A 23,832-nucleotide genomic window follows, 5' to 3' on the forward strand; every position below is an offset into this window, starting at 1 on the left:
CCCCCCCCCCCCATGCAGAAAGCCAGGTCTTCTTGGCTGTTCCAGATGCTGCCGGCCTCAAGGAGTCATGCAGCAGTTATAAGGAGTGCCCCCGTACTCCCAGCTGCAATGCTTACAAATTCCAAGCCACCAGAATGCTGACTGCAGCCCTGGGGCCTGCTCAGGTCCTGCATTTTCTTCTCTCTGGAGTAGAAAACTTGCCCTGAGTTTTACTCTGAAGAATAAAACTTGTTTTGAGAGTGGTGATGCCCCTTTGTAGGGTATCTGAGGCTCTTTGTGGTGCCAGTAACAGAGTGGTTTGTGTGGGTCAGTCGAGTTAAAACTGTGTGGCGAAGTAAGCAGGTATCATTGTGGATCATCTGAATGTAACTATATTAGCAGGGAATCTGGTAAACCAACATAGAAACTGTGTTGTTCACTCCAGCATTTCACAGTGTCTTCCACCTCCATCATTTTTTCAGGCATTCTTTTTCCCCCTGTTAAATTCCCATTCGCACCCTCCCACCCCAAGCATGCCTGAGCCCAACCCTCCTCCATCAGCCCCAACTGGAGGGAAATGAGAGACAATTGGCTCGTAAAAAGGTGAACTTTGTGGTCATTGAGTTTCCATCACTAGTAGCAGTGAAACATGCTTATCTACTAATGTGACAGCTAAGGACATGCACCTTGCTCCCTCCAAGGTGGAGGACACTCCTTGTTTGGCTGGGAAGAAGATTCTCCTTTGGGAACCACAGAAAGCCAAGAGTGAAATCTACTATGGGGTTTACTTTCTTTGGTTGTTTGTTTGTTTGTTTGTTTGTTTGTTTGTTTTTTGTGTTTTGGGTCACACTCGGCAGCACTCAGGGGTCACTCCTGGCTCTATGCTCAGAAATCGCCCCTGGCAGGCACAGGGGACCATACAGGATGCCGGGAATCAAACCACCATCCTTCTGCATGCAAGGCAAATGCCTTACCTCAATGCTATCTCTCCGGCTCCAGGGGTTTACTTTCGATTGCTAGTGGGACCAGTCAGTAAATATTTTATACTGTCAGAACTTCTGTCCCCATGACTGAGCTCTGCTTTGGGGATATGGAAGATATCACAGACATTGTGCAAATCAGCAGAGTGGTGGTGGGCAGGGTTCCAGTAAAACTTTATTTACAAAGACTTGGGCCAGAGTTGACCAAAGGGTGATAGCTTGTTGGCTCCTACTAAAAGCTAATAAATAGCAATTTCACATTATCTCTTTTTGTCTTTACTTGCTTTTTTTAGGCGTTTGAAGATGGCCCAGATATGCTCATCTGAATTAACACAACGTATATTTTAGTGATGAAAGAAGGCAATCTGTGTGCTATACAATACAGGCTGTACAGCAATCTGTGCACTGATTTTGTACAACAATGTGTTTTCCTGGAATAGGAGCTTACCTAGGTCGATGTCCCAGCCTCCTGTGCATGCTGAGAAAAGAAATCACTCAAGGGTTGGCTTGACAACATAGTGAGGAGGGTGCTTGCCTTGTGGTCAACTCCCCGAATCCCATAAGTTCTCCGACCAATGCCAGGAGTGATTCCTGAGTGTGGCACTAGGAGAAAGCTCTGAAGCATTGCTGGGTATGCTACCACACAAACAAACAAATTATTTATGGGACAAGAGTGATAGCACATCAGGAAGGGCATTTGCCTTGCACATGGCCAACCCAGGTTCAATCCCAGCATCCCATATGGTTCCCCGAGCACCACCAGGAGTGATTTGTGAGCACAAAGCTAGGAGTAACCTGAGTGCTGCTAGGTGTGGCAAAAGCAACAATAAATTGCTTAGCTTGTGCTACCTATTTCTCTCATTTCTGGGTGAAGTCTATTGGACTAGAGGAAAGTTCTAGATTCTAGAATCCATGCTACAATGAATCTCACTGAATGTCAGGATTCTATTGAGGCCCTGGATTTTCTGCCACAGACACCAGATAGGGCCAAAAGTTTCTTTTTTTTTTTTTTTTTTTTTTTTTTTTGGTTTTTTGGGCCACACCCGGTAACGCTCAGGGGTTACTCCTGGCTATGTGCTCAGAAGTTGCTCCTGGCTTGGGGGACCATATGGGACACCGGGGGATCGAACCGCGGTCCGTCCAAGGCTAGCGCAGGCAAGGCAGGCACCTTACCTTTAGCGCCACCACCCGGCCCGGCCAAAAGTTTCTTATCCTAGAAACTTGTCACCAGTCAGGCACTTCCCATTTCTGTCTCTTGAGAAACTGCAGTACTTCCTTTGCACCTTGGTGAACTTTATTGCAAGAGCAAATTTTTATTTGGACTCCTCCAAGATCTCTGTCTTTTTTTTGTTCCTAATTGGCTACTGTACTTCTAGACCTCTTGGACTGATAGTTGGGGAACCAGAGGACCTGCTGTGTTTAGAAGTGTCTCTACAGGGACCCCTTCTCCTCTGTCTCCCTCTCCAACTCCTTGTCCCTGCTGAAAACAATCTAAATTTTGCAGCACTTTTTCAGGGTTCTCTAAATGGCAGTGCATAATCTGATTAGTTCTTTTGGGGCCACATCCACATCCAGCAGCACTCAGGGGTTAATCCTGGTTCTGCACTGGCTTTGGGGACTCTATGGGATGCTAGATATCAAACCTAAGTCAGCTGTGTGCAAGGTAAATGCCCTCACTGCTGTGCTATCACTCTGGCCCCAGAATCTCACAGGGTGCCTCACACAGATCCCAATCAGGGCCACACGGCTCACAGACCTGAAGGCATTGAGCACTGAAGAAAATAGTCCATGGATCCCATTTGCAGTGAGGAGATTTTAGACAAGGTATCATGAAAGAAAAAGTCCAAAGATGAGCCACACAAAAAAGTCTTTTATTTGCAAAAGGAAAGAAACAAAACTGCCACAAAAGGCATGGGTTTGAAACAAAGCATCTGTAACTATATAAAAAAAGTATCTAATGTGTTTACTACAAAGAAAAGGCACACAAATGTGTCAAAAAAAATGAGTAGGAAAGAAATAAAAATGAATCACAACATAAAGGAAAGATTCTGAGGCCAGAGCAATAGCACAGCAGGTAGGGAGTTTGCCTAGTACGCACCTGATCCAGCATCCCATATGGTCCTCAAAGGCAGCACAGAACCAGGAGTTACCCCTGAGCACCACAAGATGTAACCCCCCAAAAAGGAAGGGAAAGGGAAAGAAGGGGAGGGTGGAGGAGAAGAAAAAGAAAAGGAAAAGAAGATAAGATGAGATGAGAGTCACCTTCCCCAGTAGCCAAATGAAGTAGGTTCAGGAGTGGCTAGCTGCCTTGCCTCCAGAGTCTCGAGCACGTCTGGCAAAGGGAGCTCCAGTCCTGGTCTTTTGCTTGAAGCAGATTGGTCCCACAGCCTGGCAGTATGCTCTGAGGATTCTGGAGGTATCAGAGGTCTTGAAAGTGCAATGCTCTGTGACCTGTTCTGGGAATATATTGAAAGGAAAAATACCAGCCAGTGGATTGCAAGTATTTGAGTAGGGGAGTTATAGGGCCCACCCAGGGGGCTCAAGAGCTAGTTCTCCATCTGTATATACCCAGAATCAAATTGGTGTCGGCACATTGTGAGGGAAGCACCTTAAACTCTGTACTTGCTCTCTGGCCCTCTGGAAAATAATTTCTAGCTGAAGCTCTTTCAATTTTGACAAAGTATGGGATAAAACATTTCATAAGTATGCTGCTACTATGTGAAACTGTTAACACGTAATCATTGTCAGAATTTTCAGAGAGCTAGTGTGGGAGACAGCTTGAGAAAATGCAAAGTCATTGTTACTATGACATGTTATATAAAAGGTATATCAGTGATAGATTCATTAATAAAATCCTGAATGTATATAATAAATAAAATGTATATGGGGTATACATTTTAATGCATACATATAGAAAATGTATATAAGGGAGAGTGCATTGGTTCTGGATTGGGTATGGTTTGGGGAGGTTGTTTGTTTATGGGCAACACCTAGAAGTGCTCAGAGATTACTTCTAGCTCTGTGCTTAGGGATCATTTCTGGTGGGGCTCAGGAGACCATTTGGGATACAGGAAATTGAACTTGAGTTGGCTGCATGCCAGACAAACACCTAACCACTTATCAGTCTGGCTTCTCTCCCAACTTTTTGATAAGATCATTTGAGGTATAAAGTTTAACACCTTGTTCAAGGCCACAGAGCTCAAGTGGTATAAGTAGGATTGGTTCCAAATTCCCTTACTTGGGTTGACCTGGGTTCAAACCCTGGCATCCCATATATTTCCCAAGCCCCACCAAGACTGACCCCTGAGTGCAGAGCTAGGAGTAAGGCCTTGCTGGATGTGACCCAAAAACCAAAAATGTTGAAGTATGAAGACACCAGTATGTCCTGGTGTCTGCATGGAGCCAACTGTGTTATGCCATGGTCATGATCTCTCTTTCTCTATCTTTCTCTCTATTCTCTCTCTCCCCCACCCCTTCTCTCCTCTCTCTCTCTCATTCCTCTAGCCAGCTGCTCAAATACATTATGTTGCATTGCCTGTGCTCTCTAGTGGCATTGAGCAAGGACACACAGGTCCCTTTCTGTAAGATGACACCCAGCTATTAACCCAAAACAAAGGCATTTCCCCATCTTCCTCTTTCCTTTTAACCTATTCCTTTGATATGTAAAAGCCCACCTGGTTGATTTTGTACTGGGAGTATAAAGAAAAGTCAGTCTGGCTTTTGGGGCAGAGAGAGCTCAAGGGAGAAACCACTGACTCTATGACTCTCCTAACTGGCTTGGTTTATTAATCTTTCATGGCTACTGCATCAGACCTGTTCACCTGAGGGTGGAAATATGTGTAGGGGTTTTTTTTTAGCAACATGGGAAATATTTTATACCCTTCCAACCAACAGAGCCAAAACTAATTGAGGAGGAGCATAGGGGATGGTTTTTGATCTGGGAGTGACTGAGTGGACTGGGCTACTTTCTCAAGAAACCCCCAAAGTGGCCAACTTGGCACCTGAATATTTATTAAAAATATGCACCAAGGGCTAGAGAGATAGCATGGAGGTAAAGCGTTTGCCTTTCATGCAGGATGTCATTGGTTCGAATCTCAGCGTCCCATATGGTCCCCCATGCCTGCCAGGAGCAATTTCTGAGTATGGAGCCAGGAGTAACCCCTGAGCACTGCCAGGTGTGACCCAAAAACCACAAAAAAAAAAAAAAGGCACCAAGCTTGAGGGTACTTGAAGGTATTCATATAGATGGTAATTAAATTAAAGGCTTCATTGTCAGAATGAAAATAATCCCTAGCTCTATTCTATAGGTAAAACCAGCCTTGGAGGTTAGAATGGGTTTAGCCCCATGGAGGATTCAGCATCCGCACTAGAAAAAGTCTGTCTACGCAATATGATGGACCTTTTTTTTTTAACTGGTAATGATGGCATTTTCACTTATTTTCTGGTAGCAAAGGAGGATGGTGTTTTAAGTTTTGTGTGGGGATCTCAGTGGTACAGCTGGGAATGCAGTGCCCTGGATAGGCCAGGTCCTCGCACATGGAAGAACAGTGTCTGAGCTCTGTCCCTGCCCATGACTGCATCACACAAGTACAGTTCACCCCTTCTCAGAGATCACTGAGGGAAGATATATTGTTGGTGTGTTCAGCTTCAGAAACAGTATAGGTTAGTTTGTATTCTAAGAGGCCCTGAGAATTACCTGTGCACCAAGGCAGTTCTAGAAGAAACAGGATTTGAAAACACCGTGAAAGGAAAATATGTTTCCCTTCTAACTTCTTTTTAGTTCGTTCAGAGATTTATAGCACTCTAGAAAAGTATGAAAATAAAATTAAAGAAGATAAACATCACAGGTCATTTCACATGTTAGATGTAACTACCTTTTCGGCTTTCATTTCCAAGAGTTGTTATCACTAGTGATTTCTTGTTTCCTTTTATAATCACAGTTCATGTCTAATCACTAACTTAACTGAAAAGCAGAAACTCCCAGTACGACTCTAAAGAAAGATTCTGGGGTCACACTGAATTGGTATAGGGGAGAACTAACATCTTCACAATGAGTCCCCTGAGTAATATTTAACTCTCTAGTCATCTGGGATTTAGAATGAACATGACCAGTTTATCCCAAAGAACCTTCAAGTGATAAATACCATCTGACTTGTATAAGATCCTCACAGGAGCTGCCTTCCATTTCTCCCTTCCCTTTAGGTTATTGTGGTCATATTGGTCAACAATCACTTTTACTTGTTTTAGTGAGATTTACATTAAAAAAGCTCAGTATTTACCCAGCAGTTGTCATTTTCAGTGCTCTCCTTTATTTTACGGAGATAATGTTATTACATTTTCTGTTATTATTCTTCTGGCTGAAGAATTTCTTTTTAACATTTCTTAGAATTGAGGCCTGCTGAGGATGAATTCTTTCTACCTTTCTGTTTTTCTTTTATTTGGGAGAGACACCATGGATCAAACCCAGGGCCTTTGTGAAGCATCATCTCTATGACTGAACTTCATTCCTGGCCCCTCCTCTATTTTATATCGGGGGTTTTTTGTTTGTTTCTTTTTTGTAATAGATTTTCACTGTTGCAGTATATTTTCACTGAGTATAAAATTTCAGATTGACCATTTCTTTCAGGACAACTAAGTTCTCAATGTCATCACTAGGTTTGTGAAAAACATTTTAATACATACAATATGGAAACCAGGTCCTGTGAGTAAAATCATTTCATTCAACATGAGCTTTCTTATTTATTTATCTATCATTTCTACAGGGACATGTGAGATGAGAACCTGAGGAACTTAAAAGATGCTTTTCTAACTTTAAACATTTCCAATGAGAAACCAGCTTTCCTCCTTATTTATATTTTTCTATCCAAGTTGTCTTTTCTGCTGGCTGCTTCTTTCATTTCTGTTTTTGAGCATTTTGATTATGATTTCTGGGTATAGATTTGCTCACCTTTAAGTCTGATGTTCACTCAACTCCAATGGATCATGAGTTTTATAATTATACTCAATTTTTTTGTTGTTGCTTTTGGACCACACCTGGCAGTGCTCGGTGGTTACCCCTGACTCTGTGCTTAAGAATCACTCCTCGTGGGCTCAGGGAACCATATTGGATGCCAGAGATCGAACGCAGGGTCAGCCATGTGCAAGGCAAGCATCATACCTGTTGTGCTATTACTCTAGCCTCTGATTATACTCAAATTTGAAAAGAATTTTGGCCTTTTCAAATACCTTTTCTACCCTGCCTACTCAGTCAAGACTTTTAAATCAGACTAAGTGCCTAAAGTTGTCCCTTGGTTCTCACGGATGTTTATTTCATTTGTGTGACCCTTTTTTTTTTTTAATTTAGTTTCATTTTATTTGGCTGTGACCTGCAAATTCACTGAACTCTTCTTCTGCCATGTCTATCTTGCTATGTCTATCTTACCATGTCTATCTTACCATGTCTATCTCTGCCATGTCTATCTTGCTAGTAATCTCATCCATGTGTTTTTCTTCTCAGATATGGTAGTTACCATTCCACAAAAATGAATTGGATCTTTTTTATATTTCCAGTATCTCTAGTTAGCTTTTCAAACACATGGAATACAGTTACAACCACTGTAATGTTCTCGTATGCGAAATCTAATGGTGGTCTGGGTCGGCTTTGACAGATTGATATATCTTCCCATCTGGGATTGTTTTGTTTCTCTGGATACCTGATAACCCTGTTTTGCATGGTAGACCTTGGGATCTTGCCTTGTTTGGGTGCTGATAGTTTATATTCCTGTAACAGCATCTACCTCTAAGTTGCAATGAAATGCTTGAAAACTTTATCCTTTGGGGGTCTTGAATATTTTTAACTTTAGGGCAATTCCAGTGTATTACTATATCTAGGACCTCTCTAGACCCAATCACTACAAGATTTGTTCCTTGGAGATTGGAGCAACTGTACAGGAGATAAGGTTTTTGCCATACATGTGGCTGACCCAGGTTCCATCTTCAGTATCCCATTCTCTTCCCCTGAGCAAGTCCTGAGACCACCAGGAGTCAAAAAAAATTGTTCCTCAATTTTCTACTCAAGGCCTAGAGATATTGACTTTTTTTCCCCTGTATTGAGTAATGGAGGCAGGTACTGTTCTTAGAGTCTTTCAAATGTCTTTCTTCGTTGTGGCTTCATATAGATTCTTAACACATGCACTCCAATCCATGTGCTCCTGAACACAAGACCTTTGGCAGGTCTCTGGAATTCTTTGTGCTGCTCTTTCCTCGTTAGTATTCTTCTGAAGTTCAGCACTGTTGATCTCCTGGACCCTCAGCACTACGCTGAGTTAGTCAAGCAGCTTTCACTGCACTCTGAAAGAGTGCCCAAGACAGAGCTTTTTTTTTTTTTTTCTTGTTTTGGTTTTGGTTTTTGGGCCACACCCAGTAACACTCAGGGGTTATTCCTGGCTCTGCACTCAGAAATTGCTCCTGGCTTAGGGGACCAGATAGGACGGTGGGAATCAAATCCAAGTCTATCCTGAGTCAGCCACGTGCAAGGCAAATGCCCTACCACTCTGCTATCGCTCTGGCCCCAAGGACAGAGCTTCTTAACATAGTCAGTTCACCAACCTGTCTGCTCCTGAGAAATTCAACATAGATGATCACTGCCTCAAACGCTTTGGGTTCATTCAAGACATAGCTGATTTTGACTTTAATATTCGGTCACTCTGTATTTAGAAACATCTTAACATTGCAGAATTTTTCATGCCCCGCACTTTTGGTCACCCTCTATTGGATCATCAAGTCTCACAGGGGAGAAATCATAAAGTTTATCACCAACTTTCCTGTTACTCAGGCAATGTGCATCACTGGTGTGGCCAGTGGACGTTGCCTAGGATGTTGTCAGGTTTGTTTTTCATGATTTCAATAGCTCCAGTAAGTCCAACCCCCGATATTCCTGCCAGAATGGAAGCAGCAATCTCCTTAGATTGTATCACCCTGTTTGCTTTCTTTTTTTCTACCTCTGAGGAAAAGTCCAATGAATGGAGGAAGAGCATGAATGTTGGGGTTCTACCAGTTGGAATCTGGGTAACTGCCAGAGTAACTCCACAGGTTCCCTCCTCATCTTCCCTCTCCTGTACAGGGGGTGATGGTAGTGGTGCTTCCAGGATTCTGAAAGGATATATGAGATCATCAGGCCCAGCAGACACGATTCCTGGAACTGAGTTGACAGTGTCTAGCCCCTCGTGGCCCTTACTGCCCTTTTCTTTAGTTCCAATAGGGCATGAAGAAACACTTGTTGAGTAAATGATATCTGCTCTCAGATCCCATGTACTACAATTGTCATCATCAGACATCAGGGCTGAGACCTGGGGCCTCTGAAAACCGGGCCAGCCCGAAACCACCACCAGGACCTCCCACCCCCAAAAAATTTTTTAATGGGAGAGCCCTGAGACACCAATGCACACACACATACACCCATGGCTCTTATACTTAAAGTTCCCTTCTCCTATGTAACAGGTCTGGGCCGGTTGCTTTTTTTTTCCAGGGGAAGACAGAAAAACCCCTAGTGAATCCAACAGCCCCTCTTCCTCCTCCCTCTCGGCACTGAGTGATTCCGCCAACAGTAAAGACGATTCTGACAGCTCCCAGAAGAACAAGAGTGCAAACAACCTGCTGGTCATCTCGGTGGTGCCCGGGAGCCAGTCTTCCCTCAACAGTGAGGAGAAGCCAGATAAAGGTAAGGGTGGATCAGGGTACTCCGGCTCTCCATTCCCCACTCCAGGGAAGGCCCAGTTTTAAGCTGAAGGCTTTGAAAGCACAGATGTTTGGAACCTAGTGAGGTCCAGGAGCAAGTGATGCAATGCAGGTCTCCGTTGCAGAGGCTATGGCGAGGGCAGGATATCAGGAGTGACAGCACTTTTGTGACTGTGTCACTAGTGCTTTAGAGCCTGGAGGCTGCAGGAAGAGTCCCCCTGGTCTCACAGGGTAGAGAAACTGGGGAGCTTGGTCCTCCTGCATCTCCATGGGCCTGTACACCCAGCTGCGGTCCTTGCAGGGTTCGAATGCGTGTTTTGCAACTTTGTCTGCAAGACGAAGAACATGTTTGAGCGCCACCTGCAGATTCACCTCATCACCCGGATGTTCGAGTGTGACGTGTGCCACAAGTTCATGAAGACCCCTGAGCAGCTGCTGGAGCATAAGAAATGCCACACTGTCCCCACGGGTGGGCTCAAGTAAGGAAAGCAAGTACACCACCTTTTACTGTGTTGTTCTTAAATCCCTTCCCCCACCCTGGCCCTGGCCCCTCCCTGGGAGGTTTGGGGGGTCATGGAGAACCATGGGGAGCTTGGGATGAGGCAGTGGGGAGGGGAGTTGGGGTGTTAGCCAGTCCTGGCCCTAGGGGTTGAGAGACAAGTGCAGGAAAATTTGTTTACAGTATCGTGGGCATTTGGTCAGAACACTTGGGCACTGGGGTGGACGCCTGTATGGCCAGTGTCACTAGACTGAGTCCAGAAATCGTGACCCCCCGGAAATCAGCCATAGCCCATCCCTACAGTTCGCCATCTCTATTTTTTTAGATTCTTCACCCAGTGTCTCCAGAAGGAGCATTGAGGCCACCCCACCCACACCCCAAAGCATCGAGCCTGGCCAATGGGGCTGGCTGGAGGCTCATTCCTCATGCACAGATCCCGTGCCCAGCACAGTCCTGCAAGCACCACCTCCTGCACCCTTATCCAGGAACCTGAACTGGTTCTGGTGTCTTTGGTGGAACTATTTTGATACCTGGCTCAATATTACCAGTCATGTATTATCCCCAAATCCAAAGGTCTAGGCAAAGGGTATAACCTTAACCCATAACTTCAAGGAGCCTCAGGTCCAAAATCAGGGTCTTAGCAAATGCACTTGGTGTCCAGTTTACAAGTAGGTGCCAAGGAGCCATGTACAGTAGAAAAGCTTCATTTGCACTGCCCGGGAATTGATGTGCGGGCCATGCCTGGGTCACTGGGCACTCATGATCTGGAAGAAAAGTGCAGTTGGGCCTTGAACGGGGCTCACTTATTTTAGCTGAGATTGGCATATAATTAAACAAATAAAAAAGGACATTGTGAGTCATCCAAGGGGGGTGGGGCGAGGAGCGGTTTGTTGAACAGGTTTTTGTCGGTGACTCACAGCTTGTCATCAAGGTGGCCAGACACCTCCTAAAAGGGCTTAGCATGAAACATTCCAGAAAGACCCTCAGGGCCAGCTGCCCCAGGGCTCCTGCCTGGCCTGGCAGGGTTGGGAAGCAGCATCTATTATGCAATCTCATTTTGTATCACTGATATTGGGGGGTGAGGCCTGTGGGAGAGGGAGAGTGACTGAGCTGGGGGAGGGGTCAGCTCTCCCAACTCCCCTTGTTGGGAATGCCTAGCTAGACTTGCTGATAATTTTATTTGGTTCCTTCCCGTTGACCCTTTGTAAATATTTGAGTTTGCTTTTATAGCTTTTTTTTCTTTTGAGGAGTCACACCCAAACAGTATCTGTGGGCTACTCCTGGTTCTGTGCATGGGCATCACCCCTAGCAGCATCCCAGGGCCCATGCAGTGCAGGGTTCAAATCCAGGCCTCCCCAGATTTCCCTCCCAAAGAGCCATGCACTCTGGTGGCTAGTGTCCTCCTCATCCTCATCCCTGGGCCCAGCCATCAAGTCTAAACCCATCAATTCCGGCTCTGGCCTGCTGTGGCTTCACCATTTATGTCTGTCCCAGAATGCTCCAGAGTCCTGTGCCTCAGTTTCACTCATCCCAGGGCCTAAGGTAGTCCCTGTGGCTTTTCCCCTGGGGACCCTCCCATTAACCCAAGTCACACCCTGTTGGAGGAGGGGCCCATTGAAGACACTTGGAACAACTCGCGGTAGCTGCTGCCTCGCAGCCAGCCCGAGTCTTTTCTGCTTCTGAGATCCATTTGTCCGGAGACTTTATGCCCGGGTGCCCACCAAACCCTTCGCCTTGGGCCCATGCAGCCGGAGACAGAGTGAGCTGTGGGTCACAGCCAAAGCCTTGAACCCGCCCAGACCGCCCACCCACGTCTCGATTGCTTTTCTGTGATGGGACTGCTTGTACTCTATAACCCTGTTCATAATGCAGATCGAATAAGATTATACTATTATTTTTCTTTTGCCGTAGCTCAGGACAGTGGTGAGTTTCAGACTCCTCTAGGTAAGGCCCAGCTTGGCGTAGGGGTTGTGTGTGCACTGACCTGGGAAGGGGCTTTACATTTTCTCTTGTGTGCACTCTCTGTGAGCTGAGGTCCCCAGGCTGCCGGCGAGCTTGGTGCTGAGGAGCAGGGCACGGGCGGCTGTGTGCGGGGCTCTGCTGACCCCCCGAACCCTGGCGCCCCCTCACTCCCGGGGCCACCACTTTGGCCGTTGCTTTCGTTCTGTAAATGAAGCACACACATGCTCCCCCCTCACCCGGGGGAGCCAAGCCACTGCAGAGCGGATGCACCGCTCCCCCCAATCCTGTAGTGGCCCTGCTGCAAAGCTGTGAGCTGGGAAATGGGGGAGGAGCATAGACAGAGCCAGGGAGCCCTCCCCACGGCCCTGGGCTTCATCATAACCCCCCCCCCCAATACCCTCGCCCCCAGAGTACATCCAGCTGGAATTCGCTAAGCTTGGAGCTGGGATGAGAATCTGCCTCCATGGCTCGTAGAGACGCAATCCGCAGTGGGAGACAGAGTGGCCGTCCGTGGGGAATCTCAGCTGTCTGGATTCCACCCAACAGCTGTCCCACCCCGAGGTCTCCCGGCTGGAGCGATGATGGGGTCAACCCTGTCCTCAGCCTCGCGCTTGGCCCTCACCGATGGGCCCCGGCGCTGCCTCTTACACCCGTGACCTGCCCTTGCCCGGGTCCCGGAGCCCAGAGGGGTAGAGCTAGCCCCGCTCCGCGCCCAGAGGCACGCACTAGCCTCCCCCTCCAAAGCCCTCGACGCTCACCCTGACTTTGACTTTCCGCTGGGAGTGCTCCCTTCCAGCTGTTCTCTCCAATTCTGAGCCTTTCTGCGTGTGCTTGGTGTGGTGCATGAAAAGTCGGTTCTTTGTGTCGCTCCCGTCTCCAGGGGAGGTCCTGAGGTGTAGCTGGGGCTCTGTCAGCTGGGGAGCGGGGAGGGCTCCAAGGGACCTGGGAGGCTGGGGGAGGGAGGGGAAGTGCCCCCTTCCTTCCTTCCTTTCCTTCCTTCCACCCTTATACTTCCCTTCCCTTTCCCCTACACTCCTCTCTGTTCCCCTTTCCCAAGGGCTGGTGGCAGCTGATCCGCCCAGGAGGGTCCCAGACAAGCCGAGCAGGCTTTGTAAGGGGCTCTCCCCTGGCAGGGCACAGCCACAAGATCAGCCGAGAGAGAGGAGGTTCCTGGCCACCTACCCCACCCTTCCACTCCTGCACCCCTTAACCTCCTAGAGGCAGCAAGGACTGGGCTGGGCCAGGGACAGACCAGCCCTCCAAGTCCTGAGCCGGGCTGGGAGCAGGGGGAGGGAAAAGGACTTGAGGATGGGATGGGACAGGAGGCCAGGCTGAGCTCTTGCCCTGCTTTGCTTCCCCACCCCACCCCACTGCAGGTGCCCGTTCTGCATTTACTCCACCAATCGCCCCGCCGCCATGGAGTGCCACCTCAAGACCCACTACAAGCTGGAGTACAAATGCCGCATCTGCCAGACGGTGAAGGCCAACCAGCTGGAGCTGGAGACACACACACGGGCGCACCGCCTGGGCAACCACTACAAGTGCGACCAGTGCGGCTACCTGTCCAAGACGGCCAACAAGCTCATCGAGCATGTGCGGGTGCACACGGGGGAACGGCCCTTCCACTGTGACCAGTGCAGCTACAGCTGCAAGCGCAAGGACAATCTCAACCTGCACAAGAAGCTGAAGCACGCGCCCCGCCAGACCTTCAGCTGCGCCGAGTGCCTGTTCAAGACCACCCACCCTTTCGTCTTCAGCCGCCACGTCAAGAAGCACCAGAGCGGGGCCACTGCCACCGACGAGGACAACAGCAGCAACAGCAACAACATCCACAACAAGAAGGGCCCCTCCGGGGGCACGGTGGCGCCCCGCCAGCCCACCGGCCCCGGCGCCCCGCTGCTCGTGGTGGGCCGCGCCCGGAACCTCTTGTCCCCGCTGTCGGTCATGTCAGCGTCGCAGGCGCTGCAGACTGTGGCCTTGACTGCTGCGCACAGCAGCGCCTCGGAACCCAACCTGGCGCTCAAGGCGCTGACTTTCAGCGGCTCTCCCTTGCGCTCGGACAAGTACCGGAACTCGGATTTCGCCCACCTCATTCCCTTGACCACGTTGTACCCCAAGAACCACTTGGATCTCACATTCCACCCACCGCGCCCGCAGACTGCGCCCCCCAGTATCCCGTCCCCCAAACACTCCTTCCTTGCCTATCTGGGACTGAGAGAAAGAGCAGGAACTGTCTGAGAGGCAGCGATGCTCTGTACCAAAAAAAAATTGTGTGTTTTTTTTTAAACCAGAGGGGCACAGAGACACAGACATGAACCCCACCCATGAGACCCGCGCGTGCCGAACCCCAGCAGGTGCATTTGTTGCTGCAAAACCCAAGTCCTGCCCCACCCTGCGGGCCTGGACATGTGACCTCGGCCCTGAGTATGGGCCGGGGGTCAGCTCGGTGTCCGCCTATTGCATTGACCTGAAAGCTGCTTTTGTCCCATCTGCAGAGGTGACCCGCTGCGTCCTCCTCCCTCTCGAGGCATGCGCCCCCTTTGAACCCCTAGGCCCTTCTCCCTACTTCTCTCGCCACGGAATCTGCCTCCAAAGAGAGGGTCCTTGGTAACATTCAGCACTTAGGAAGCATTTTGTTTCCAGTGGGGCTGAGAGGGGTATGTAGGTGATGGAAGGGAGTGCTCCATGTCAGGCGATGCATGATCTTTGTCCTGGTAACAGTGGCCAATGAGCCTTCTCCCTTGCAGTGGTGGAAGATGTTCACCAGCCACAACTGTGTCTGAACAGCGACACCACCATCCCCCCACTGTTCTGGCCTGAACTGGGGTGCTGTGTGATCCGGGGCTGCCCCAGACTCCCCCAAGAGGCAGGGCGAGCTGACTGGCTACTCCAATTTGCACCACCAGAGCCTGACCTGGGAGAAATCTCTCGCAGCCCTGTAGCAAACATCCCCAAAACTAAGCGTGTAGTTCTGCGTGTTTTTCCATACGCATGCAATGCCTATGGTATACACCAGAATGCACCATTCTTAAGGGCAGGTGATATAGCTCTGGACATACATCTCACACACACACACAAACACACACACAGTGTATCAATTCAGTGGTTACCATTTTGTTTTCAGGAATAAAATAACTAATTGTATGAGTGAAAAAATTTTTTATGCTTGAGAAGTCCAGCCAAGGAGATTAAAAGGGGTTTGGCTACATTCTGGGTATAAATTGCTCAGACTAAAAAAAAAAAGGCGGTTTTGCACAGTGCTTTGGTCTTGCACTACTTTCTGTTTCTCATCTGCAAAAAAGAAAAAAAAAAGAAAAAAAAGTAAAATTAACGGAAATGTACCTTTTCTATGAAATGAGTAGACTGTATGTTTGCAAATGTAGTCACAAACTCTTTGACATTTAACGACCAACACAAGGTGCTGTTTTGTCCAACGCTTCAGTTTCTCCCGTTGTGTTTGCAGTGTCTTTCCACCTCGGTTTTTGCTCTGTGTTAGGCAGAATTCTGCGTTCCACTTCGTTAACGCCTGGTAGATATAACCTGCTAGGAGGCTAACTTTATACTTATTTAAAGCTCTTCTTCTGTGGTCATTAAAATGGCAATTTCTTGTGCAGCACTTTATTGCAGCAAGCAGGAGGTATGGCTTGGTCACGCAGCTCTTTGCCGATCTTACCATGGGATGGTGGTGGGGATGAGAGGAAAGGAACTGAAGTTTGGGCGAACTGTGTTCATTGCTGGTATTTGTAAGACAACGGAATTTCCCGTGTGAAACAGGTCCAAAGAGCAGGAAGAAGTGTGCTTTGTATTATAATGGGACATTTGGGGGTATCAACATTTTTATATTATTTATCTCTGGGAGAACTGGTGTCAGGAGCAAAGCTTTCTTATTGCCATGCTATTTCCCAGACCAAATTACTCGAGAGAATTGGGTTTGTTTGTTTCCATCTGTCTCACTGAGAGGACAAGCAAAGCGTCCCTCCTTTTCTTCCTTTCATCACAGTTTTTTCTTCGCTGAAAGTCTCCTCCAGATTGGTGCAGTTGTACAGGAATTCCCCAAGACTGTGCTGCCCATCCATCTGTCCACATCAAGCTCCCACTTCACCTGCTTTTCTTCTCCCAGACCTAGCGGGTGACATGCTTCCCTCCACCAGCCGGCTGGCCCTGGCAAACCTGTTTACACTCAGGCAGTGCCCCAGGGATAGGGAGGCTGAGCTGCTGGAATGAGATTCCCAAGCCCTCACTCACTCTCCAGCTGAGACTTGTGTTGTTGACCCAAACACCCTTGGACCTGGCCAGGCCAATGTCCCAGTCCCAGACACTCCAACCAGTCACGACACTATCACACTCCAAGAATCCCAGTTCCTGGGTGGCTGATATTTCTCTCTCTACTCTTTTTTTTTTTTTTTTTTTTTAATTCTCCTGAAGTTGTATTTTTGTCTCCATAGAATGGAAAAAAGTGCCACTTGGCTCCTCTGTGCTCTCAAAAATACAAGTCCAGTGCTGAAAGCAAAGAGGGCCAGAGTGAACCCCTCTTTCCTCCGCCAGAGGCCAACAGGAAAGACCATAGGGGTGTGATGACCAGCAGGCAAAAATCCTGCTCCTTAGGGCAATGGACTTGACCTTGATGGCAGACTTGACCTTGACGGCGCAGCATCTGTGCAATAACCAGGCTCTAGATGGAGAGGGGAAGGCGGGGGCTCTGTCCTGCACAGACACCTTCACGCATTTCACTGCTTAATGTAATTGGGCAAATCTAGCAGCACTTTGGAAAGAGTCATCGATCTTTCTGGTAAATTATAAGATGTTTTCTGAGTGAGAAAAGGTGTGCTTGGAGTTTGTTTGACTTTTTTATATTATTATTGTTATTAATAAAGGAAAAAATCGACGGCATTTTTTTTTGTTTTTGTTGTTCAGACTCCACCAAGATAAACTATGTACTATCCCCCGAATCTGGTTTGCAGTTGTATACTCAGGGAAGGATTATTCCATAGCTATCCTTTCCGTGGGAAACACTAATGTCTTCAAGGAACTTCACCGGCCAACTCACTTGGGTTCTGTTCTCACTATGCATTCTTTCTTCGAGGAAAGCGGGCTTCTTTTGCCATGTAGCGATGCAGTTCTCTTTCTCCGCACTTTCCTCCTCGCTCTCCTTTTTTAACTCTTCATATTTTGTTCCGAGGATCATACTGTCAAGGTTTGTGTACATTACTGAAAATTTGTATTGTATAAAGCTTTTTGCATTACAAGGCTGTACAGGGTCATTTTGACAGTAACTGCATCTTATGTCGCATTGCCAATTTCTAGTGTATCCAGTTTGGAAGTATAATATACTCTAATTAAAAAAAACAAAAAGGTTGGCTATACTCTTTTTTTGTTTCTTTTCCTTGCTTGTTGCCACCGAAGCCTTGTCCCAGGTGTGTTTTTAAGTATTAAAATTAGGCTGCTTTTGCATAGAAAACCTTAACAAACATTTTTTATTATTAAACAGAATGAGGGTGTGTGCTTTGGGGCTGCACCCTGTGATACTCGTGGCTCTGTGCTCAGGGGTCACTCTTGATACTGCTCCCAGGACTAACCCTATATAGTGCCAAGGGTGGAACCTAGTCTGATATGTTGCAAGGCAAGTGCCCTATCCACTGCCTGTCTTTCTGCCCCTTAAAAATATTTTTTAATATTAAAATTGGACTGCTTAGCACAGCAGAAATGCCTTCTTAGACTCATAACGCATTTTTATTTCCCCCTTAGATGCCACACCTGTTGCCCATAGCTTGTTTTACAGAAAACAAGCATCAGCTGGGAAGTTGTTCATTCAGTGGACTTCAAGGGGCTCTGAGGTGTGGCTGAGAGTGAAACCAGGACTTACTACACATGTACTTACCTGGATAGCCCTGATCTTGGGTCCACCCAGCCAATGTAAGCCTGGCTTAAATTTAATCCAAAATAGTGTCTATACACTGTTGTCTTGAGGCCACGGAGATAGTACAGTGGATAGGGCATTTGCTCTTCACACAGTAAACCTGGGTTGAATCTCTCTGGCATCCTCTATGGTCCCCGAGCATTTCCAGGAGTAATTTTTTAGAACAGAGCCAAGAAGAACTCCTGATCACTGTAGGTGTGGTCCAAAAATTAAAAAATAAATAAATAAAATAAAATAAATAAGGATTTTATCTTTGATTGTTTTTTAAAAAAAAAAAAACATTTATTTGTTTAGTCTTTTGGGCCACACCTGACAGTTCTCAGGGGTCACTCCTGACAGACTCAGGGACTATGTGGGATGCTGGAAACTGAACCCAGTCCATCCCAGATCGACCACATGCAAGGCAAACACCCAACCGCTGTGCTCTCACTCCAGCCCCAGATTTGTTTTTTGTTTTTTGTTTTTTTGCAGGGAAGGGAAGCAGAGGGACACCCAGCTCTACTCGCATATTACTGGCTTTGCATTCAGGGATCACTCTTGGTAGGACTAAGAACACATGTTGCTGGGGATTAGACCCAGGACATCTGCATGTAAGAAAAGAGCTCTACCTTTCTGTACTATCTCTTCCACCTGAAGAAATAAGTCAACTATGATTCAAGGCCATATTTTCTAAGTAGTGGTTGACTTCATTTGGCCGTTCATGACCATTTTCAAAGATAGGAACAACAAAATAAAATTTGATGGGCACATCCAGCCTAATCAGAAGAATCTGGATTAGAGTCTTGTTGCCCTGTGAAAGTCTTGTAAAAGAAAACACAGTCTATTTCATGCAAAAATACAGGCATCAAATTCCCACCTTGCTTTCATGCCCTTGAGAAGAATGGGGAAACATTTTTGCTCAAGAGAAAGAGGGCCTAGGTGAAAGACTGAGATTGAAACCTTTTCAATGGCACCTTAGGGCCTGTAAGCAAAGTCACAGGACAAAAGATGATCTTTAGGGTCATGGGCTCCATACAAAGGGCGCTATCAGACCCAAATAGTCAAACTACCTACCACTTGGAATAGAAGACTGTAAAATGATGCTTGCTTGGTTTTGGGGCTTTTTTTTTTTTAATAACAATGAATTCAAGTAAAGCCAATATCCCAAAAGTTGTCCCTGAAGTGCATGAAGTGGGAGGCCTCAGGGGCTATAGGGGCCTGTTCTTTCTTGGTTCCATATCTGTATGGTCTCAGGTTATCCATCAAGACCACAACTTGATATACTGTTCTTAATTCATTCTTGACCGCTGAATCTGTAAAACAGAAAAATGCAAAGCCTGCTTGCACTGGCAGGAATGGCAAATGGAAGAGGCTTGTTGCTGAGACCCTTTGTCTTTCTGATATTGTCAAGTACTTTGGCCTTAGTTCCCAAAAGCATTATAGTCCTAAGGTAGAGGCCACCTCAATTCATACTGCAGAATAAATGTCCCTGTGCCAGTCTGTAGGCAGCATTCTATTTAGGGAAAAAAATGTGCACTGAAAAATACCTTCCAACCATAAGGGAGGAAGATTACAATAGAATCAGATCACCTGAGGGATTAGGCTGTGAGGCTGGGGGTCACAGAGAATGAGTGCTAAAGTGCTTGCCTTGCAACTGCTAACCCCAGTTCAATCCCCAGCGCTGCAGGAAGTCTCCCGGGTATGGACAGGTCACTCCTGAGCAAAGAGCCATGACTAGTCAGTCCCTGAGCACCTCTGACTGGGGTTCCAAAGCAAAGCTGAGATCAAGTGAGATGATTGCTAAGAACACCCCCTGCCCATACTTGCAAATCCTAGAGACTGCCTGTGTTCTAGAACTCAACAATTTTTGGCCTTTAGAAGCAAAAGTAGATGTGCAGCAGAATCCCGACAGGACACTTATAGCGAAAGTGTCACCCTCAACATTTTTAAGCCACAACAGACTGCAGGGAGAAAAAGATGGCTAAAAATATTTTTCTGCCCACTTCAGAGTTTGGGAGGTGTCCATTTTTTCCTTTTCTGATGAAACACTAAATCCACTTGGATTGCCTGCAGTCATCACCAGGAGGGTTAAATATCGCCCACCAGATTGGCACTTTGACCTAGCTTGGTCCCGCCCATGTTGTCTCTAGCCCCGCCTCCCCTCTGCCTAGTTCCTTCCAGCCTCCACAGGTGACAGGGTGCAATTGTGAGCTCAGAGATCCCTGCCTACGCAGTTCAAATGTTTTCTGTAGAAAAGCAAATGGTTTCCATTAGTGCTTCAAGATATTGTGTTGGTGTAGAGGACAGAACAAACTAAATGCTGGGGACCAGCACCCGGTGGAGCAGGGAGCCATGAGGATTAAGAAAACAAGACAGGTAGAAAAGACAGAAAAGCAGTCAGGGGGCTTACAGCCTCTGGATGGAAAACCTTGATTCTCTATCACATTCCAATGTCTCAGAACATTCCTTGGTCAATGCTTCTGGTCCACATTTGTAGTCATCTCCACTTACCTCTCTGCCTATCCATTCATCAGCCTCTCTCCATTATAATCTATCATTATAATCCTATAATCTATCAGACTCTCTCTAGACATCTTTTTTTATGCTTCCCTTAACATTTAAGAACCCCAAGAAGCTCTCAAGTAACTAGAAATGATTCTAGGAACAACAGTGGGGAAGAGAAAAAATGCCATGATTAAGAAAAGAAAACCACACCAGGAAGCAGTGATGAGCAGATCACTGTTGGTTCAACTGGGAAACCATCCATCTCTCTAGGGACCCCTATAAGGAGCTGTGACTTGCAGAATTGACAGCTGAAAGAAAAGACAAGAATAGGTCCAGCGAGTGTTGACTGCCTTACACATCTACTCTCTTCTTGGCTGAGTCAGTGCTTCAAAACAGCCCAATCAAATGCAAAGAAAAGGCAACCCACAATGGTTAAGAAGAGCCAGGGGCGGGCCGGGAGAGATAGCACAGTAGCGTTTGCCTTGCAAGCAGCCGATCTAGAACCAAAGGTGGTTGGTTTGAATCCCGGTGTCCCATATGGTCCCCTGTGCCTGCCAGGAACTATTTCTGAGCAGACAGCCAGGAGTAACCCCTAAGCACCACCGGGTGTGCCCCCCCCCAAAAAAAAAGAAGAGCCAGGGGTGCAGAAAGCAAGCACTGTTGGCTGCAGTGGAGATGAGATGCTGTCTGTCTATGCAGCTGGCCACAGTTTGTAACTATAACAGGAAGAAGGTTTGAGATAGCCATTAGGTGACCCATTGAACGACCATCATTGGCAGGCACATTGCCATCATTTTGGCCTCTAAACCAATGTTGGCCATACATCCAGCCTCTCCCTCCTGCTCAACTCTTGCTCCTCTTTTTTTTACCTAGTGGAATTTGACAGAAGCAGAGATGGCATTGGGGTATGGAATGGTTGAGGACACAGGACAGGTGAGTCAGAGCTCTCCCATTGTTCTATGGTCTTCAAATCTTGCTTTTGTCCCTCCAGTGGGATGGAGTTCCTAAAATGAACTGGTGCTGCCTACCCACTCAGATCACCTCCCTGATTTGAGAGGAGAGGTGTGACTCATCTGCATGAGACCCCAGCAGAAACCAGAAAGCAAGCCACTCCCCAGGCTGCTGTGCCCCAGAAAGTCTAGGACACGTAAGCCCTAACTTAGGGTAAATTTAACAAAGGGGTTGAGGGCTAGACCTCATCATCTAGGAATAAAAAAAGTTTATTTGGCCTGGCATTTTGTGCATTATAGAATCTTCTACAATTTGCATAAAGAATCAATGACTATATCCCTCAGGAATCTGGGCTAGGCAGAGAAGTTCCCCTCACAAAAGGCAGGTGGTTGAAAATTGAGATATTGGGATATGGGTCATCTGGTTGTTGTTTTATTCCATCTCTGACTCACCACTAGCAGTTTTATGAACAAGGACTAACAGATGGTTAGAGGCAAAATACAAAAATAATACAGATATAGGCATAATGACTATATATTTGTATGAGAACATGCAAAAGGAAGGCTATACATTTTATTATTCCAGGATTCACAACACTGAAAGTTAATATTTTTCTTTTTTCCCCCTCTGTGTGACTGAAAATACAGATGGATAAAAAAGAAAAATAAGATGACAAAGAAATCTCATTAATCAGAATACCCCCTTGCCCATCTTTTCCACAATTGAATAAATGGCCTTAATAATGGGCTCCTGCCATGCTATCAGTCAAGATCCCCCCTTTGTGGCACTGCACACACAATAGACCCCACAGTGGCAGTAGCTAAATAGGCTGGAGTCTTGATTACACAAAGGGACTGTGTGTATCTTTTCAAATGAACAGAATAATAATTTCCTGCAGATGAAGGACTCTACAAAGAGCCTTCTCTGTCTGTGGGTAAGAGGTGAAATCGTGGCCTCTGTGGTTTCTTGTTACCTCAGGATTCTATGATACACAGAAATACAAACTCCTTCCATGGCCCAAGACCAGCGCGCTCACTGACTTTCCTCAATCTGTCTTCACAGCCCAAGATTTCCATGTGCTTGATCATATTCAAAGCAAGTACAAGACAAGCCTACCCACCAGCACTCTCCCCCAAACCCAGTCTACCCTGGACTTCTCTCTTCTCTCTCTCCTACTCACTCACAGTTTGATGGTTAACAAATATGGTGGAAGTCATGGAGTGGCAGCCGGTGAAAAACGAAAATTAAACAAGACACACTGCCTAGTATCCACCCACAGAAAGGAACACATGGTCTAGTAAATGCATGACAATACCCGAAGAAACACATAAGAAATTGCTGTGGAAATACTGACTTAAAAAAACAAATGCTACTATTCCCATGAGAGCGAGGAGAGGCTTGCTTGGGTGGAGAGGCGGGTAAACTGAGAGGAGCAAGCAGACAGGCAGACACCAGTGTGAAGGATGGGGAGGGTTTTCCTCAGCACCGGGAGTGGAATGGACTTTCCAGATTGAGAGAACAGCTTGGGGAGATGCAAGGAGGTGAGAAAAGACATGGAAGGTTCTGTTTTGCTGGGAGATGAGAAAGAAACAGCCAGCTTGTGTCAGGCTCTAAGGCTTTATTAAGGAATCTGAAGAGGGCAAAGATGCCAGTGAAAGAACACAAGGAGGACCTGTGAGGGACCTGGCATGTTCTATGTTCTGGAGAACTGACTGGAATTGCACCGAGGCATGAAAATATAAAAGCAGGGAGATGGGTGGGTTCAAAGGCATCCTAGACCAAAGGCATCATTCATGGGTGGGTGTCCTTGGGTCTGCGCCTTCACCATTGCTTCCTTCTTTCTCAGGAAGCCACACTCTCCCTTGGTTAGGAGTTGGCTTTGCTCCCTTCTCTCTCTTCCTTTCTCTCACTCTCTCTCTTCTCCTTTCTCTCCCCACCAGGACGATGACTCCATAAGTGTCCTACTTAAATTTGCTCTCTGACAAACATCTTGTGAAATCCCTCCTGGCTCTGTCGCCTTTGCCAACCCAGTACCAGGGTCTGGCCATGACTCTCCCATAAGTCTCCCTGTCATAACAAACCAGACTGGTGGAGAAAAGACTAGAACCTCAAATCTATTTTAGAGCTCAGAAAAATGCTCATGACCAGACTTATAAGCACCAAGGAAAGAAGTTACAGCAGAGAAGGAGGGGGACCTCTGGGGGCTGGCACCGCAGCAAAGATTCAAGATAAAAGCCAGAGACCAGGTCTAGTGCAAGAGGAGGGCCAGCAGCCGGGCAGGGGAAGCAGCCCTACATGGGTAACAAACACAAGACTGCCCAGAGAACCTTCTAGAATTAATTCTA

The 23,832-nt window shown here is 46.9% G+C and overlaps 1 protein-coding gene across 2 annotated transcripts in view; it reads left to right on the plus strand.

Moving 5' to 3' along the window:
• The window catches only part of ZNF827 (zinc finger protein 827), a 174,523-nt gene extending 157,027 nt beyond the window's left edge, over positions 1 to 17,496 (plus strand). Inside the window, exons 12-14 of one of the 2 annotated variants that reach the window (XM_049769979.1) lie at positions 9,466 to 9,657; positions 9,976 to 10,153; positions 13,512 to 17,496. In XM_049769979.1, coding sequence (XP_049625936.1) covers positions 9,466 to 9,657; positions 9,976 to 10,153; positions 13,512 to 14,373 — 1,232 coding nt within the window. In that variant the 3' untranslated portion in view covers positions 14,374 to 17,496. Of the gene's footprint in view, positions 1 to 9,465; positions 9,658 to 9,975; positions 10,163 to 12,084; positions 12,120 to 13,511 lie in introns of those variants that run through there. The other variant, XM_049769980.1, reaches the window with a different exon arrangement.
• Positions 17,497 to 23,832: the final 6,336 nt, after the last annotated feature.

This window comes from Suncus etruscus, chromosome 3 (assembly GCF_024139225.1).
Source record: "Suncus etruscus isolate mSunEtr1 chromosome 3, mSunEtr1.pri.cur, whole genome shotgun sequence".
Classification (NCBI taxonomy): Eukaryota; Metazoa; Chordata; class Mammalia; order Eulipotyphla; family Soricidae; genus Suncus; species Suncus etruscus.